The sequence below is a fragment of the Ambystoma mexicanum genome, chromosome 12, assembly GCF_040938575.1.
Source record: "Ambystoma mexicanum isolate Mex_15411 chromosome 12, UKY_AmexF1_1, whole genome shotgun sequence".
Classification (NCBI taxonomy): Eukaryota; Metazoa; Chordata; class Amphibia; order Caudata; family Ambystomatidae; genus Ambystoma; species Ambystoma mexicanum.
In genome coordinates this window covers 70146126-70165103 of record NC_090936.1, presented here as the reverse complement: position 1 = coordinate 70165103, position 18978 = coordinate 70146126, and the positions used below count along the sequence as shown (strand labels likewise).

Sequence of the window (18978 nt, the reverse complement as noted above, 5' to 3'; positions counted from 1 at the left end):
GCACCCTGGGCCTCTTTTGTGTGGCATTTCCACATTTTCTCATAGGAAAAGGGTTGTGCTTGCTGAAAATGTGTAATTCAGGGGCACTTTGAAAATTATCTCCAGGGCCTCTTTTGGTTGCCAGTCCACCCCTGCATCAAGGGTGTCCCATTACAAAGTTCTACTAGCCAAATACTGCCATTTAAGGGTTTCCTTCAGAAGTTCTGACAGACATGGATACAAATCGCAGGAAACCCAACCGATACCAGCAGTTAATGTGTGGAAGCTCGGTGACTGAGAGCAGGCTATCCACCTTGGGCTTGAGGCCGGGGCTCAGAAATGAGAACATCCTCAAAGCACCTGTGAAACGCAATGCAGCATTCCATCTTGCATAGAGCCAGGCTGTGTGCCATCCTGGAGAGTTTGGAATGTGGGTTTGTTCAGGAGTCGATCCTCTTGGTGATTAAAGATCTTTTTGCACAGAAAATGGCATGATTCTACTCTCCTAGTGAATGATTTGCAGAACGGTCTGGTCTGCTTCCTGCTGACTCTTAACCCGGCTATGTTTGGCAAATCTTCTTGACCACGTAGCCCGAGATCATGGGAATGCCTTGGAGTCCATTAAGATATGTACATGCAGAGTGGCGAAGTGGCCGCTGGAGCCAACGGTACAGTTTAGAGACTCTTAGTTGGTACTTGTTATTTGATCCACAATGTTGATTTAGAAACTTATTTTCTTCATAATCACATAAATCGAGAACATATTTTCTCAAAACAAAGTTCAATTGTTTCTTTATGAAAACCTGCATATATGAAGGGGGAAAGAACCTGGACAGAATGAGGCTTCCAGAAAATGATGCTGTTGGTTCAGAAAATTACAGGTATTAAAATTAAAGCTAGCAGGATTTTTTAAATTTGGATTCAAGTGACAGACTGTTTTTTAAGTGGGGTTTAACAGAGTATGATTCTCAAGTGCGCTTAGAGGTATATTAGATTAAGCACTTTGTGTAAAACATCTTCCGCTAACACTTTTGTCAATTCACATGTACGTTGTTATGCTAAATTCTAAAAGTCTTTTTACTGAGTGCTGTCATCCTTCTATCAAGCTTTGTTTTCGATTAAATCCCTACATATTGAACGAGGTATCATATGTTCGCACCCGGGGAAGGGCACTCAGCCAATCAGGTGGCTGGAACAGCAGGCAAAAATACACAGTGTAACACCCGCTGTTTCCAGCCACCCAAGGCCCTTCCTCAGGTGACGTCATCTTTTTTATTTGTTATTAATGTTGAGAGGCAACAAGGAGCCTCTCCCTGTTGCCTCACACCTCCGACCCCCCAAAACAAAACATACCCCCCTCCCCCCACTTACCAGCTGGACCGGAGCTTTATGTTCTGGTCCCGGTACTCCTCCCTCCTGTGGCCACTGCCATAGAAATGGAAAAGGGACAGAGACCCTTTCCCAATGGCGGCAGCTATCTTTTCTTTATTCTCTCGAGGGATTGGGTTCGCACAATAGCGTGGAGCCCATCTCCCGAGAAGAAAAAACAAATTGCACCCCAGGCCAACCCTGGGGTGCAACTAGCAATCGCACCCCAGCTGGGGGGATGTACAGGCTAGCAACGGACTGCAGCCCTTGCCGAAGCCCTAGCTTTGCTCGGGACAGCCTTGGCAGGGGTTGGTGGGCCCTTACCGTCCATGTATTCTCCCTGGTTGGGGTGTGATTGCCTTAATAAAATAATTAAAATACATACAATAACAGAAGCTAGCCATTTGTTCCCCAAGCAGACTGTTAATACACACAAATTCATAAATGTTCCATAGAACATCATAACCCACTGTAAAAAAAAAACTACCAAATATCACGTGTATACGATAGGACAGACGTGCAAAGGATTCTTTCATTATGTCTTGTCCATAAAGTGCCAATGCCTAAAAACAATGCATATATTAGTAATACCCGGCAATCGGAAAAGTGCATAAAATCTACATCGCTTATAATACCGTGCATACCCTTTTAAAAAGGAATAATAATTAGGTCTTAAGCAAACAAGATTTTTATTAGGATAGGACATCATCCCAGGGGTTCCTATTCATACCATCAAACTTCCATAACACCACGTTTACAGAGTCCAAAAGAGTGCTGATTGTAACCCAGGTAAATAAACAAAATTATAATGCTCATTTTGTAAATGTACATCTATAAAAAACATGCATTTTATTTGCAAGCTTCAACGCCTCTCTGTAATTTGTATAAATCATGGTCATATGATCAGGATTAAACCTTGATGCCTAAAGTTTAAGGTACCCAGAGCAAAATAGCATAAAATCTAATGGATTTCCACCTGGCCCAAACCGGATAGGCAGTGTTCAAAACGTGGCCCAATTGGCCTTTCCGTTGGGTTATATTCTCTACTATTCTGAGCTGATCAAGCCACAACGTTGGGATCAATTTCCTATCAACATAGTCTGTGATCAAATCTAGATGCAACAGAGGGACATAGTGGCTTGTACTTGAAGATAACTGGCCACAGACGGTTTCAGTACCTTGGCTTCCCATTGCTCCTCCCCTTTGCCTAACATCGCAATCGTTTGAGAATTTGTTTGGCTTGAGGCGAGATATTTACCTTGCCACTTGGAGATGTCTTTCCGTCAACATTTCCATCATCCAAGACCAGGTCACCCTCTACGGCCTTTGACCCATAGGTGTTCAGTCTGTAAGAAACCGCTTCGTTCCAGACTCTGCTGCAGTAGGCATGAACATAAAAGATGCGCATGGAATGCGGGATACTAAACCATCCTCTCGTGCAGCCCTCGTGATTGACCCCATAGCGATTCAGAGCTCGAAGGACCATTCGTTCTCTTACTTTATACTCTGGCATCATCGCAAGTGTGCTTTTAGCATCCTCTGAAAATAGAAAATGATAAAATAAGTATTATACTGCAAGGCAACAATCAAAAGGCAATGTGTGCAAGTTTACCATGCACAAATTGACATTTTATTAGGTTTCATTTCCAGTTTTTAAAAGATTCACAATTATTGTATTTCTTACAGGCTTAAGGACAACAGGTTATTATTTTTTTTTTAAAGTGTTTATATAAAAATTGTGAGCAGTTTTTAGTAACGAGCAACATGCATATTTAGTTACTTGAAAAAAAACCTGGCTAGTTAGAGATTGTTACAACACAGATAAAGAACGTACAAACATATATTGCATGCAGAAAGTGGGTGGAGTCTACCTAGAATGAACGCCAGAATCATACAAGAATAAGCCTAGTTGAATTGATCAAACAGCCAGGTTTTGATCAGCCTCTTGAAACTCTGGTTTGAGAGTTCATTTCTAATGTGAATTGGGAGGGTGCTCCAGAGCATGGGTGCAGCTACTGGAAAGCTCAAGCCCCCCGCCTTTTACTCTTAAATCTCAGACATTCAGGTGCGTGCTGGAACCAGATCTTAAGGACCTAGTCAATCTTTTTTGAGTTAAACATTTGTCCAGGTAGGAGGGGGCATTATTGGTAATACATTTATGTGCAGTAATTAGAGTATTGAAGGTAATTCTAGCTTGAATAGGGAGCCAATGTACTTCTCTTATGATGACAGAGATATGTTAATTCCTTTTTAGACCAAAGGCTGCGCATAGGGCTTTGTTCTGTAAAAATTGTAATTTAGCAAGGTTGGTCATTGTAGTTCCTAGTAGAAGGATGTTGCAGTAGTCTAGTTTTGATAATCTGAGGGCTCGAGCTAGGGTGAGGCAATTCTGTGGTGTGAGCAATTGTCGGCTGAGTGAGATGAGTTTGGATGTATAGGCAGTAGAATAGGATAGGGCATTAATATGTTTAGTCATGGAGAGATTGGCATCTGAGTGGACGCCCAACATTTTTACCTGTTTGGGGACTGGGATGGAAGTCCCATCAATGGTAATGGCAGAGAAGTCAGTGTGTAGAGATTTTAGGCGGGTGGGCGGGCGAGCCTACAATGAGGTGCTCTGTTTTTCTGTCATTCATACAGTGGTTGTTGGTGGACATCCAGAGTTGTACGATAGCATAGATCTTATTAGTGGTGATAGTCTTGTTTGTGATCTCCCATGATGGTGATCAGGATCTGCGTATCATCTGCAAAGTTAGTGTAGATGACTCCCATAGAATCAAGTGCTGCAAATGGTTTAGTGTAGGTGTGATATAAAGTGGGAGGTAGACGGGAGCTTTGAGGGACAGAGATGGGGTCAGCGGCCTCATCATCACCAATAAAGACTCTGGCCCTCATTACGACCCTGGCGGAAATCGGAAAACGATGGCGGAGATGCAATACCGCCATCGAATACCGCTCGGTGCGACTATGACTCGCCACCGCAAAGTACGAAGACATTAGCGACACCGTAGTGAACGCCAACGCTAACTGCACCAAGTACGCGCGCGCGCGCCATGCCAAACCGTAAATACCACCATGGCGCAAGGGTACGCGAATTCCGACCCTAGCGGACATGTACCTAACGCCATCAAGCATGGCGGAAAGCACCATTCCGCCATGGTGAGAAGTACGGCATCGCGAATCAACCGTAAACGGCCCCACTGAGTGCCTGTACACCGCTCCCTGCCCACAAAGCATAACTCCCCGTAGGTGCAATGAAGTCACAATGCTACCAGTTAAATGTACAAGTCACCCATGCATGCCAACGAACAAAAGATCCACAAGAGGGGCCAATGGGAGCTGCAGGGCACAGATGGCACGAATACAGAAGCCATTCCAATGGACATGACCACATTCCCCCCCCGAAACGCACGCAAACACAGGCACCTGTGACCAGCAATATTCCGAAAATCACAACATTCCACCAGGCCACCTGGCTGACCGTCGTCTGTTACACAAAACCCAATCCCCCGCCCCTGAGCATGACAACATCCAAACAGTCATATTGGCATCCCCCATCCCTGACCTCACTGGGCTCCGTAGGCAAACGCGCCCAGCACAGTACCACGCGACTATACTCCGAAACCGGCACCCAAAGCAGATCTCCTCACAATACATCGCTCCCCAAATAGGAATATGCCACATCACTCGCAAAGAAGAACGCTACACGGCCCATATCAGAATAGAAATTTAATGCACAACTAAATCACCAAGCTCATACAGCCATCAGTCCATGAACTCCAAAACACATATCACCATTGTGGGCTGCATCCGCAAGGAATGACCAGCTACTACTTGTGTGACGCCCTGTCCCATCATGGTACACAGAGCCACATTCACGTACGAAAAGGCAACATGGAAGCGCACAGAACCGCAGGCCCGTCCCAATGGGGAGGCACTAGTCCAACTGAAAGGCCGAAATGTTGCTCCGAGCCACTAGTACTGCGTAAGGGCATGTGGGCCATTGGCGATCGTCCCATAAGATCGTAATGCTGCTCCACTGATTAACACGAAGCAGCAGGTGTCGTGAGTATACGCCATCTGCAGGAGTGGCATACAGATGGCAGTGGCAAAAGGGTAGGAGATATCTGTCAACAAAAAGAAAAGAAAAAGAACAGAATGGCCATCAGAACTACATTCGAACTACTCACTCCAATGACCACACTAAATCCACAGCCATATGCATGCTAGCACACTCCAAAGGATCATCACCACCCCAAAACCACTTGCCACTCATAACTATCTATATCGAGGTGTATACACCATCCCAAACGAGTGTACCTGTGCATGCGTCTGTCAAGACAGAATCCATCAGATGGAAATGTCAACGTGCATGGACACAAGTGTCTGAAGGCGCGTCGAGACAGGGAGGGCTCAACAAGGCCAGATAGACGATGGTGCCACTATGGCAGCCCTGCATCACATAGCGCAGGGGAGGCGTATAGATTCCAACAAGCCCCGTACATGGCAAACCCTGTATCAAATCAGCTGGCCATGCATCCATTCATCATTCCCTCATCCTGTTATGAATACACCGGAATATTTACTCACAAGACATTCGGAATTTCCATTGAGTCTGTGCGTTATGCAGCCTGCAAAATCCACAGTGTTCCAGGCCGTAATTTCTGTGTTGTGAAGTTACATGATTTAGGGAACGTCCGGCCTCATCGCCCACGTCACTATAGCGCATCCCAAACTATTCATATCAATCATTGCTTCCTCGCCATGGCCTCTGTCTCAAGGACATCGAACAATAGAACGTTATACTTGCAGTCAGACCTGTGGGCATCTCCTCTCAGCTAGCCGAAGATCGAAAGCGCCGGCCTTCGAATTCCTCATTTGCAACATCACGTCGAAAAGGCAACTGTGGCCGTTTGAAATCACAAATTAATCCAGCCAGTGCAGCTGTGTGTGAAAATGTCAACTGCCATCACCCACTAATGGGACGCCCCGCCCGTCGTAGCAACCCTGTACAGTGATGCATGATGGCCCACCGTTACTCGAGTACTACGTTCCACTGACCCATCACAAGTCTGTTCGCGACTGCAAAGATTGTATGTGAAACAATGGGACCATAGCCGAATGTACATATCAACAAATGTTACCCGGCCATCGGGTACAAATACATGATGGCAATAGCAAGATGCCGTTCCTCAATTAGCAGCCTTGTGTGCGGGACGTGCTCGCCCAAAGGGGAGAGCAGCTTGCACAGGTGGAATGAATCAACACAGGTGGAGGCCATACAGCCAGAAAACACATAAAGTGCACACCCAGACTCCTCCCACAACCACACCCACTCCGAAATGCTACCGGCAGGACTCGCGATGTTGGCCCTGGGGGACCTGATAGCACTGCAAGTACTCCAACTCCAAGAAGAAGACGAACACCAACTACAACCGGCCGCACGGAGGAGACGCAGGAGGAGGAGGAGGCCAAGGCAGGGCCCGCAAGGGCCGCCAGCACAGCCACTACCACCACGCAGGCAGCCCGCAATCCCACGCCTCCGAGCACATCCGTTCAACCTCACTGATGAGCAGATCCACACCCTCTACCGTTTGGACCGGGACACCATAGCCGCAATAGTGGACATGACACAGGCTGACCTTGTCAGCATGATAGACAGCCCAACCGCCATCCCACCCCTACTGAAGGTGGTGTCTGTACTCCACTTCCTGGCCACGGGCACCTACCAGCACACAGTCGGACAGTTGCATGGCATTTCTCAGCCACTGTTCTCACGGACACTATTGCAAGTGCTCGATGCCCTCCTGAAGCACGCAGACGACTACATCTCTCTACCACGCTCGGAGCAGGACATTACCAACACTAAAGTGGGATTCCATGCACTTGCCGGCATACCGGGTTGCATCGGTGCCATCGACTGCACCCATGTGGAATTGGTCGTCCCACATGCCATGGAGGCCCAGTACCGCAACCGAAAACAATTTCATTCCCTGAATGTACAGATGGTGTGTGACTCCAACAGGATCATTACACATTGTTGTGCCAGATTCCCTGGATCAACCCATGATTCTATGGTCTTGAGGAACTCTACTATACCACGCTACATGGAGCGACACGCAGGGAACAGATCCTGGCTACTCGGTGAGTCTCTTTTCATGCATGATGATGTGGGGTATGTGATGCGGCAATGACCTGGCAGGAAGGGGGGGGGGGGGGGTGTGCGTACGTAGCTATGGCATTCCACATCATACGTTTATCGTCCACATACAGGTGATGCTGGGTATCCACTGAAGAGATGGCTCCTTACCCCAGTCCGGAACCCACGGGACCAGCATGAGGAGGACTACAACCATGCCCACTCACGTACCCGTGTAGTCATTGAACAGGCATTCGGCCTACTGAAGACTCGTTTCCGCTGCCTCAGCAGGTCTGGCGGGGCACTCCTGTACCGCCATGAGAAGGTTGCAAAGATGGTGATGGCATGTGTCATGCTCCACAACATGTGCGTACGTAGAAATGTGCCCATGCCCCCAGACGCTGAACAGCAAGCACCTGATGATGGTCATGATGAGGGTGGGGAAGTGGCAGCACCTCAAGGAGTCTGCGAGGCACCGGAGGGCCGTGACATTCGTCAGCATGTCATTGATGCATGCTTCTAGCACTCACGCCTGGTGGCTGATACATGACACGGGACTCGTGGCACTGTGTGTGTCTGGTACATGCACAATCTGGACTATACGCCTAGGATGGCCTAGTACATAATGATCATTGTCGACACATCTCATTGGTTGATCGTGCACTTGTTTATGGCATATGTGATATCATGTTGAACACCCTATCGACCCGCCACCCAAGTGAGCCCAACACACCCCCTCCACCCTCCTACCTCCCCCCCTAACACCAGTGTTCAAAGATGCTCATTGTCAGTGGACTGTCGCTATTGCAAGCCCCCTCTGCGGGTGTCTGGGGCACCCCTGCCTGTGGAGCGCAGGTTCCTCCCAGATCTACGTTGGGGGCTGCCCTGGACGGAACTAGCAACGGAAGATGTCTCTGCCTGCTCACGTCCATGCATGTCCCTAAGGGTTTGTGAGAGCTCCGTGAGCACACGGCGCACTGCAGCAAGTTCGGCACATACGTCTTTGGACGTCGCATGCAGTTCCCCCCTCAGGCTCTCGGTGCTTCTCTCCATTTGGACTCTCAGGCTATCGGTGCTTTTCTCCATTTGGACTCTCAGGCTCTCGGTGCTACTCTCAATTTGTGCCCTTAGTGTCTCTGTACCTCTCTCCATTTCTGCCCTGAGTGTCTCAGTTGATGTTTCTATGTCTGCCTTAGTGCCCCCACATTCATCGGCATGGTCCTTGAGGAGCGTGGCCAGTTGCTGCTGTTGCCCGATTAACTTGTCGAGGGACTGTTGCCTCTGCTGGGCCATGGCCATTTGCGGGGGGGTCACAGAGGGGCTGTTGACCTCATGTTGCCTTGCCACAGGGCTTGGGGGGGATGGCCAGTCGTCGTCTTGTGGGTGCCCCTGCGTGGTATTCTCATGTTGTACGGGATGGGACAGACAGGGGGATTGGGACAGGTCATGGATGGATCGTACATCGACATCCCCGTCTTCTGTGTCGGAGCATGCTGCCATCATTGGGGTGTCACCTATGGTGCTGCTGCCACCAGAGCCAGTGCCTTCTGTGGCATCCGTTGGGGGTACCTGTGGTGGTGGTGTTGTGGGCATGCTGGCTGCTGGGGTGCCTGTTGATGTTCCCTCCTCTGTGCTGCCACCTGATTTGTGCTGCTGCCGTGTCTTGATGCGTGCAGCTGAGGTGGAGGGTCTTTGGCCGTTGGTCTTGGCCCTCTTTGCAGGTGTGCTGGTAGGGGTGTCCTGGAGCTCGTCGTTTGGATCGGACCCTGTGGTGGAGTAAAGGAGGGCGAGGGTTAATAATGGGTCTGTGGGTATTGGAATGGCATTGTATCACATGCATTGGGGTGGTACATGAGGGTGATTTGGGTCGGGGCCTTAGAGGTGCTTTCATTTGTGTGTGGGGTGAGGGTGCAGTTGTTTTGCAGCCTGCAGTTAGGGTGTGCCTGCTGGACGTGTGGTGGGTGTTTTAGGGGTTTTTAATTATTTATATATTTATTGTGGTTTTAAGGTGCGCTATGAGGGCGATGTGTGTGGACGTTCTCCTGGTCATGTGTTTCTGTTGCACTATGTGGACACATGGTACTTCACATGATTGGACTTTGTGGTTTTAGCATTGTTTTATCTGGCCCACCTACCTGAATCTTCTGATGTCTGCACTCCTTTCTCCATCCCTCCGACTCCCTCTATGCTCTCCATTCCGATGGTGGAGGCACAGATTTCTTCCCAGGGGGTCAACTTGATGGGTGATTCAGGACCTCCCCCGGTGGCTGTGGCAATGTTGCGGTTGGCAGAGAGTATGCTGCGGACGCGTATCCGCAGGTCGTCCCACCGCTTTCGGCATTGTTGTGGTGTGCGGGGTGCTGTCCCCACCGCGCTTACCCGCTGTGCTACCAGAGCCCATATGGCCTTCTTGTTCGCAAGTGCCGTCCTGGTCATTTGCGTGGAGAAGACGACGGCAGCATTCTCCTGGAGGGTCTCTGTTAGCACGGTGAGTTCCTCGCGGGAGAAGTGGACCTGCCGCTTGCGGTCGCACGCTTTCTTCGCTGCTTTTCCCATTTTTCTTGGTTTCGCTAGGGTGGATGACGGGTTGGGGTGTGTCTCAGGGTTGTGTTTTTAGTGGTAGTCTGGTTTTAGTGGTTTTATAGGTGTACGGCGGGTTGTTTCCCGTTCCGGGCCCATGTTTTTACTTCCGTTTCCGTATTTTTCCGGTCACCGTACTTTCCGGTAGGCGCACTCTGCGGTGGCCGCTGTGATGGGTGGCGGTATTGCACCTAGGGCGACGTACGGCGGCGCTGTGGGCCGTTTTGGGGCCATTTGCGCCATCGCGGACTTTGCACTTCCGCCATGGCGTGGTGCTCGTGCCCGATGGGTCGGAATGGACCGCTCTTTGCTCCTTCGTGCAATGGCGGAAACGCTATTTACGCTGTTGCGGTCCGGTCAGTCAATTTCCGCCAGGGTCGTAATGAGGGCCTCTATAAGTGCGTTCCGACAAGAAGGACTTAATCCACAAGGTGGCTTCTGGGGAGAAGTTGAAATGTTCTATCAGAGCAGAGCACAACTTGTCATGGTCTACCAGGTCAAATGCAGCTGACAAGGCGAGAAGGAGGAGAATACCCATGTTGCTGGAATCACGAATGTATCCATCTGGATTTTGAAATCTAGTAGAGCTGTTTCGGTGCTATGTTTAGGCCGGAAACCCGATTGCCTAGCTCTAAGTAAGTGGTGGCCTTCCAAATAATCTTGGATTTGGTTATAGAATATTCTATCCACTATTTTCAATAGGAATGGCACAGTGATAATGGGGCAGTAGTGAGAGGGGATGGAAGGATCCGGGATGGTTTCTTAAGTAGTGGACTGAGTTGGTGGGGAAAGAGGCATTAATAAAGTCGCTGAGAATGGGTTTAGTTTATTTATAGAGCGCACCTAACCTGTAGGTATGTGGGCGCTTTTGCTTGAATAATAAACAATGGTTACAAACATAAAAATGCAGTTGGCAGTTGATTTGTGTTACAGATGAAATAAACATGCCAGACTCTGTGCTTACAATGTGCATTATAGTTAAAAAGGAAGAGAATAAATGATATTTGCTTAGTGTTACAGATCCTCATGTTTATCGATGCGGCGCATGTGATATGTGCTGAGGAAAATTGGTGTATTAGGGTACTAAGGCAGGAGCACACAGTTCGACCAGACGGGCAGGGAAGCTGTGACCTTTGCAATTGGACGGTTTCAAGGTCATGATAGTGGCCTGGACCTGGTCCTGTGATACAGAGTTACATTTGAATTGTGTGACGGTGTTATTAGTAGTGGCGTCAGGGTGATAGCGGGCATACTTTTGACAGACAGTAGTTTTCTTTTATTCAGTATTTTTTCTTGTAAGGTGAGGATTTTATGTGCTAGGGCGTTTTGAATAGTAGTGCACCAGGTTTTGTCAGTGTTAACAGAAGCAGCTGAGGGGACAGGAGATTCTTAATTCTATGAGTATAGAAAATAGTTCTTTGGTGTTGGAAGACGCGTTATTGATGCAAGTATTAAAGGAATTGGATTTATGTGATATCACAGCTGACTTGTAGGTTTTAATAGCTGCCAAAAGGGTTTCAGTTGTGGTAGTGGACAGATTCTTTTTGTGGAGGTGTTGCACTGCTCTTTTATTACGGCGCAGGAGGGTGAGCTCTTCATCAAACCAGAAGTTGGCTCGTGAGGCGTTTTAGAAGAATGGGGCTACTGAGTCGATAGTTGATATGAAGCAATTATGGTAGAAGGTGGATAGTCTCGGGAGGATAACTCAGGGGCAACGTGCTCGCCTAGGAAGCAATGCGACGCGGAGCACCACAGGTTCGATCCCTGGGTCTACGCTTAGAAACATCTATGTATTAAGTGCTTTATAAATAACACATCATATCATATGCTGCTGTCAGTCGTTGGGTAGGTCTTGAGAGGGTCTACAAGAATGAGCACAAGATTTTCTGCTGTTAGTTTACAAATAGAAATTGGACACAGGCTAGTTTCAGGAGAAGCCTGAAGCTTTGTGGTTAGGATATCAAAACATATTAGGTGTTGATCCATCCAGGAAACTTCAGAGATAGATTTGACCATTATTCTTACACTAGCTGTCCCCGGCCATGCATTGCTGTGGCTCAGTCTGGCTCTGGCGATTCTCCAAGTTGAGGCAGTTTAATATTCCCGGTGGCGCAACACATTCCTTTCGTTGCTCCATTAAATTTCAGAGCCTTGCAATAAGGACACACTCCAGTCATGGTGCCGATGAGAACATGCTGGCTCAAACTATAATCATCAGTTGGGTTGTACCGGAATGCAAGGCGATTATAATTGCGCGATTGCCGAGCACGGAGTCGTGTTTGACGCTGATCTGCTGTTTCTCGATGACGTCTTTTAGCCACTCTCAGCGTGTCACATTCATTCTGTTGAGAACGAAGCAGATCTGAAGTTGCAGAATGCAGTCGCCGTGCTCGCAACCGTGCATCCTAAGGTCTGGCTGCACGTCGCTCTGCTGCTTCCTCAGCACGTATTTCAGCCATTCTAAATCGGAAACTTTGAAATGGAATCGTAAAATAGCATGTGTTGCTTTTACGTCCAACAGATGGTGCTGTTTTGCAGAAAAAAACATGTTTTTACCGGTCACAAGGGTGACATCTATCTATAGTACGTATATAAGGGCCGCAGAGAACGTGGTAGCTTTCTGGTCCAGTTTATCATTGTATCCAAGGATGATGTCTCCTAGGATAATTAATTTAGTGTTAGGTTTAAGGAGGGTGCCGATGAGCAGAGGGATGTCAGATTGTCTATAGATGGTAAGAACGTTGATTGTAGTTTTAGGGTCATTCGTAGGTTTTAGTAGAAGGCGTTGGTATCCATGCAACAGGTCTTGAAGGCATGGTCTAAACTGCAGTGTGGATTTGGCTATTAGGGCTACACCACCTCCAGGGAGTCCTGGCGGTCTGCTCTAAAGATTGTAAAGTCAGGTGGGATAGCTAGAGCGAGGGAAGGGCCTGATGCAGGGTGTAACCAGGTTTCCGTGATAACTAGGAAGTCTTGATGTTGGTTGAAGAGTAGGTCGTGGATGTCGACAGCGTGACCTCCTAGCAAGCAGGCATATATCAGTGCGCCTTTGAGGCTGGAGTTAGGGGTCAGTAGTGCGGGCTGTAGGATCTAAGGGATGGGTGGCGGGGACAGAAGCGATGGATTCATTAGGCGGTGTGAATCCTGGGCTTGCTTTTGGGTGGACAAAGTGGTGGGTGGAGGGTCAGTGGGTTGGCAGCGGTAGTGGTTCATGCAGATTCGTGATGATAATCTCAATTGTCTTGAGGTCCCTAGAATGGGTACAGTAGTAGGTTGTAGGATTACTGTTCTCGCACTAAGGCTTGCGACAAGTCGTACCTAGGCACGGGTTAGTGGGTCCTGTTTGGCCTAAGGCGCTGGATGTAGTGGTGGATAATGTGTCTGTTGGTCGTGTGGGGGATGATGGGAAGGGGGGGACTTTAGGTAGGATGGGTGTGGGGCAAGGGTACAGGTGGTGGCATGTACACCAGAGTAGAGTGAGGCCATTCCCGAGCTGAGCAAAAGTGCCAGCCGTGCAAGGCAGAATACTCAGATCTTGGTTGGTGTTGTGGCTATGGAAGGCCACATGTACAATCGGTAAGCTGTACGGTGCTCGGGTTTGAGGCATAGGCCTTTCCTTCCAACTTGCACTTGAATGATTCACCAAGTACTGAAGGGTAGATTACCAGGATAAAATAGGCAACGGCTAAATAGGGTACTGGGGTACGCTGGTTACAGGTTTGGGAATGTAATTGACAGTGGTCAGTGTTAAGGGGTAGCTAGGAGGCTTGGCTGCTATCACAGGGATGCCATGGTGTCTGCTACTGAGGCATTTGGCTGATAGTACGTTCTAGCATATGGATTATCAGCCTCATTTTTTAAAGGGCTTCATGATGGATTTCTCCTGTTTCTAAGAGTTGTAACATAGGCTTTAGTATTACCCCCATTTTATGGTATTCGCTGTACAGACTACTAATAACTATAAGAGACCAACGGAGTAGTTTAAAGACACCTGTTGTACACTCCTATTGAAGCCTTATGGACAATACCAGACAAAAAAGGAAACAATTGTCTATCTCCTCTTCGAGCTCTACCTATACTCCCACTCTCGGTCCAAATAAGGACCGAGTCCGAGGTTTTGAAGAACGAATATAACAAAGTACAATTTTATTCAGGAAAAAAAACACAATGTACAATTATCTTAAAATGAAATGTAAACATCTTAAAAAGTGTAAAACATAGTGCACATTTACTAAAACATCAAATATAAAACCACTATACCAATTCTAATCAGTTTTAAATGAAATATATAAAAAAAAACTGATACAAAACAGCACCAACCTGCCTAGGTGTCACCTATACAACCATAAAACTCCTGCCTATACAAATCTAAACAGAGCAACAAAAAAATCAATCCCTGGTGTATAGTTACGCTTTGGTAGGTAGCACCTCCAAACAACCACAATTCTTTGTTAATCACCTGTCAGTTAATTGTCTACCCTTCGAAACTGCTACTAGGGTGACTGGAACCACTAAATTGGTCAATGAACCGCACCTTATAACTTGAGTGCTCATATGCCCCACATGTTTCATTCATATACATTTAGAACAAATTGTATGAACTTCATTAGGGCATCCACAACAATACCCACTATACATAATGTACAAACATAATCCAAGACACGTTGTTTGAACTGCCAAAGAAGGTGAAGTATATCTCAACGTTGGGGTTGCTTCCAAGTAAATGAAGACCTTTAGTATGCACAACCCGCTGAAAAAGGAAGGGGAGGGGGGATAGAGCCAGAGAACAGAAAAGGAGAAAAACGAGAAAAGAGATCTGAGTTAATAATATATCTCAAATCAATTTACAAGGACCTTAGTAAGACTCACCGGTATCAGTCTTGCCAATGCAAATATTGCCAAGTTTCGGTGATGAGGAGAACATCTCTATTGCAGACATTTAAACACATTCTGTGTAACCAAGAGAAGAAGACAAAAGAACTGGTGTAAGCCCAACACAACAATTCACTATTCATCTGACACTACAGGGGGTATTAATTATTTTTTTATCCTCCCCGAAGTGACTGCCAAGTTCCGTGACTGAAAAAATTCTCGGTGCACGTCGAGTAAATACTGCGTGACTAATCAAGACTCTGTCACCGTTAGTTGAGGATCTGTGTTGTTTATCATAAGATAAGAGACCTGCGTGAAACCAAAGAAAAATGGCATAGAGCTCGCACTCGCGTACTCAAACACTAGTGTAGTGCCCCACGGGTCACCAAGTTGCCACATGCATGTGATGAGTAATAAGAAGGTACCATTAACATAATCCAGACAACCTACCCTCTGGGGAGGTAAGCGTGAAAAAAATCGCTAGACCACTCTGTCTAGCCCACGTTCTAGCCGTGCACCGACTTCTGCTTTCAAAACTTCAAAGTAAAAGCAAAAGGAGCAACACCGAGCCCAATGTGCGGCTTACCAGATATCCGTTAGTCACGGGAGGAAGACACTCCAAATCACTCTGTCTCGTACGGGCTGCCCCCACTGTGCTGTCTCTACGCTGTAAAGACCCCATAAGAATGACGGCTGGATCAGCCATGCCAGGCTTTGAACTTGCAAATTAAAGCCTGGCCCAGTGTCAGAGATGAATGATTAACCTGCAAACCATCCACCAGAACCATAGAAATATTAAAGAACATTGGGTCTTTATCCAGTGACTACCGTTCGGAATTGAGTAGAAATATTGACTGACCAGTATGGTTTTAAATAATAGAAAAGTAAAAAATATCACTCCTCAAAAATACAGACCAAATGAAAATGCAGCTGCCACTTGGGTGGAGGTTGTGGGTTGCTTGGTGGTACTCATGGGCCTTTGCTGACTATTCTGGGCTGACGGAGGGTTTCCTAGAAGGAAGGTTGGCATTGCAAAATAGGCAACAACTGCTTGGAGGGGGGTTGGCTGAATGGGGGGCATGTGGGAGATTGTGTAGGTGGGTATTACTTATTTTAAGAGCGGTATAACCATTTATTTTGGACATTTTAAAAGTACAAAGATGGGCACTATATATCTTTTCAGTCCATATGGGTTAATATTCTAGTCGTTTTTAGATATTTCCATATAGAACCTACGCCTGTCTCACAGCAGCTGGAGTGCATCACACTTGCATGACCGCAGAATCTTGAGCTACTACATGCCTGACACAACGTTACATGCAAGACACATGAATTTACTACCGTATCTCTTACCAAGAGGAAGGGATGACCAGAGAGTGTCCCTATCCCACTCAAATTTGATTGGAGTTCGAACTTTTTAAAATTTTATTTATTTATTGGTTATTTGTAATGCACCTATACAGCCAAATGGTGTTTCAAGGCGCATCAAGACAAAGGGTAGGGAACATGGGGGGAAAACAAAAGTAAAATTATCCTTCTAGGTTTTCAGACATTCGGAACGTGCAAGTGCGGAACATGAATATAGGAAAGGGAGAGGGGGGGTTGGGAGTGATTGGACAGGGAGGAAGGGCTGAGGACAAGCAAAACAAGGAAAAATAAGGTGATCCTACTAGGCCTTTTGACAATTCAGAATGTGCAGGTTCTGAACATGAATGTGGTGGGGGGTGGAGAGGACGTGTAGGGAGGTTAGGAGGGATCAAGGCTAGATTGGAGGTGGACATTTGAAAAAAGGTAAACGGGTACGAACCAGAAGAGGTTGGACAAGAGGAGACAGGGTGGGCAAAAATTGGGAAGCTTTCTCTCAAGGTGAAGGAGGGGAATAACAGGAAGGCATAGACAGGTAGACATGGCCACCACACCAAGGGGATACGATTTGGAAGGCCCACCTCTTGATGCGGGAGGCCACATCAAAAGAACAGCAGCAGGTAAGCAAAATGGCGACAGTGGGGTGGCAGAGTAAGATTGAAACTCCACATCTCCTATTGCACAGATAATAACAGCAAGAATCACAACCATTGAAAAAGTGCAGTATAGACGAATAAAAGGGAACAGAATAGGTGAGAGTTCAGTGGCAGGCATCAAACAGAAAGAGTTGGCAGAGTCAAGGTAAGCAGTGCCAGGCCTATGCAGCAGATGTAGAGGAATTGAGCAGTTAGATAGGCTGCTGCGGCATAGTGTAACGGAGTGAAAGTTTATATGGTGAAGATGTCCACAATAACAGCAAGGCTGAAAGATTCACAGAGGGAGGTGCGGCGTTGGGTTGATGCAGGCAACAGTGCGAAAAAGGTAAAATTGAGATGCTATGAGCGTTAGGGGAATCGGGGCTTTGAGAGAAAAGTCAGGGGAGAAACATGGAAAGAGCGAGAACAGGCAGTCTCATGTCCTGGTGAACGAAATGCAGGCAGGAGCCGACAAAGGATCTGCTGGCACGGAGTGAAGCAGCAGTCACCCAGTAAGAAAGGACATGGCCATAGGAGGGGGTATCATAGTGGTTCCTTCTAGACGGTAGGAGTCAGGATGCGGGGCGTGCAGCCAGGGCAAGAGAGTGGCTGCAATGCTTACCTTGTTGTTGTAGTAGTTGTAGGTGGTGCTGCTGACGAACGATTGGAAGAATGGATAGAGCCAAAGTCAGAGCAGTGACGGGAGTAACCAGAGGGGACTGGAGGGAAGAAGGGGTTTGGCGGCACTCCAGTCGGACAGGAGAAGGCCTTGGTGTGGGCCTTAGTGGGGGGCCGGCTTCACTTGCCGGCTCCCCGATATTGGCCAATTGATGAAAAAGGCGGACAATCAGCAAAATGCAGGCAGGAAGACGAGGCAGCATTTTCAATGCAGCAAGGTTGAAAATGGCGGCAGCCGTTATTAGGATGGCACGATGCCTTAATTTGACATGCCTAAGCCCGGCAGGGCTTACCTTGTCGATGGTACTTGCATTGGATGGTTCAGAGGGCATGCAGGCTGCCTTCAACGAGCATTGAAGATGGTGTTGGGTTGCCCTCAGAGCTGACAGCCTGTGACCTCCATCGATCCTCTCTCGTTCCTCTCCAAGACAGCCCACCTAAGGGATTCACTATCACAGGATCTGCCCATCTAAACAACATCCTTTTTGTCCTGATGAAGGCCGTCCATACTGGGTGCACATAAACTGCTCTTCTGAGGCCAAAACAGTGTGTCGACTGTTTCTTTGTGCTTTGAAGAAATACGTAAATTGTACAATATGTATTGTGCCAGGCAATAAGAAATAATAGTAATAATCTTGTGATTAAAAAAAATGGGGTGCTAGCTATGACAATTTACAGTGTACGGTTTTATGTAACTTATGTAAATGTGATTATTTTGTTCCTGTGTATAGACTTTGTTGTTTGTCGAATCGGGGGACAATATTTGTTGTCTGGTATCGTTTTCAGGGTGTGAGACTACATGCTTATCTACATGTGATTCAGTTTTAGTTATTGTATACTATTAAAATGACAATTTATGTTTTGGTATTTTGAAGTGTGGGTGGTAAATACTTTGAATAAAGCACCCAGGTCTATCCAAACTGTGATATATGATATGATAGGTTATTTATAATGCACTTAATACCCAGAGGTTTCTAAGCATGGACCCGGGGATCGAACCTGTATTGCTCTGTGTCATCTTGCTTCCAAAGGGAGCATGTTGCCCCTGAGCTATCCTCCCGAGACAATTCGGATCAATTGTTCGACATTTAATCTCACCTTGAGCAGACTCTTTTATGGCGTCTACTCTTGGATCAGTGCCTTCCTTTTCCCTGACAACTTACAGCTGTAGAGTAGCCACATGTTGGGCATTATGAGAAGTGTAGAACCAACACATATGCATTTTAGCGTACCCGCTCCTTTGCCTGGCTTTTATTTGGTGACTTAAGAGGTTTTGCCATTGTTGACTTTGCTGTTGGATAATTTCAACTGCAGCAATGCTTTGGTGGAAAGTGTAGCTGAAACCCTATGGATACGTGTGGT

The 18978-nt window shown here is 47.1% G+C and overlaps 1 protein-coding gene across 2 annotated transcripts in view; it reads right to left on the bottom strand.

Moving 5' to 3' along the window:
• PUS7L (pseudouridine synthase 7 like) overlaps window positions 1–18978 on the bottom strand; it is a 71024-nt gene that overhangs the window by 9133 nt on the left and 42913 nt on the right. For both annotated transcript variants that reach the window (XM_069628016.1, XM_069628017.1), the window contains exon 7: window positions 2606–2886. In XM_069628016.1, coding sequence (XP_069484117.1) covers window positions 2606–2886 — 281 coding nt within the window. The remainder of the gene's footprint in view (window positions 1–2605; window positions 2887–18978) is intronic.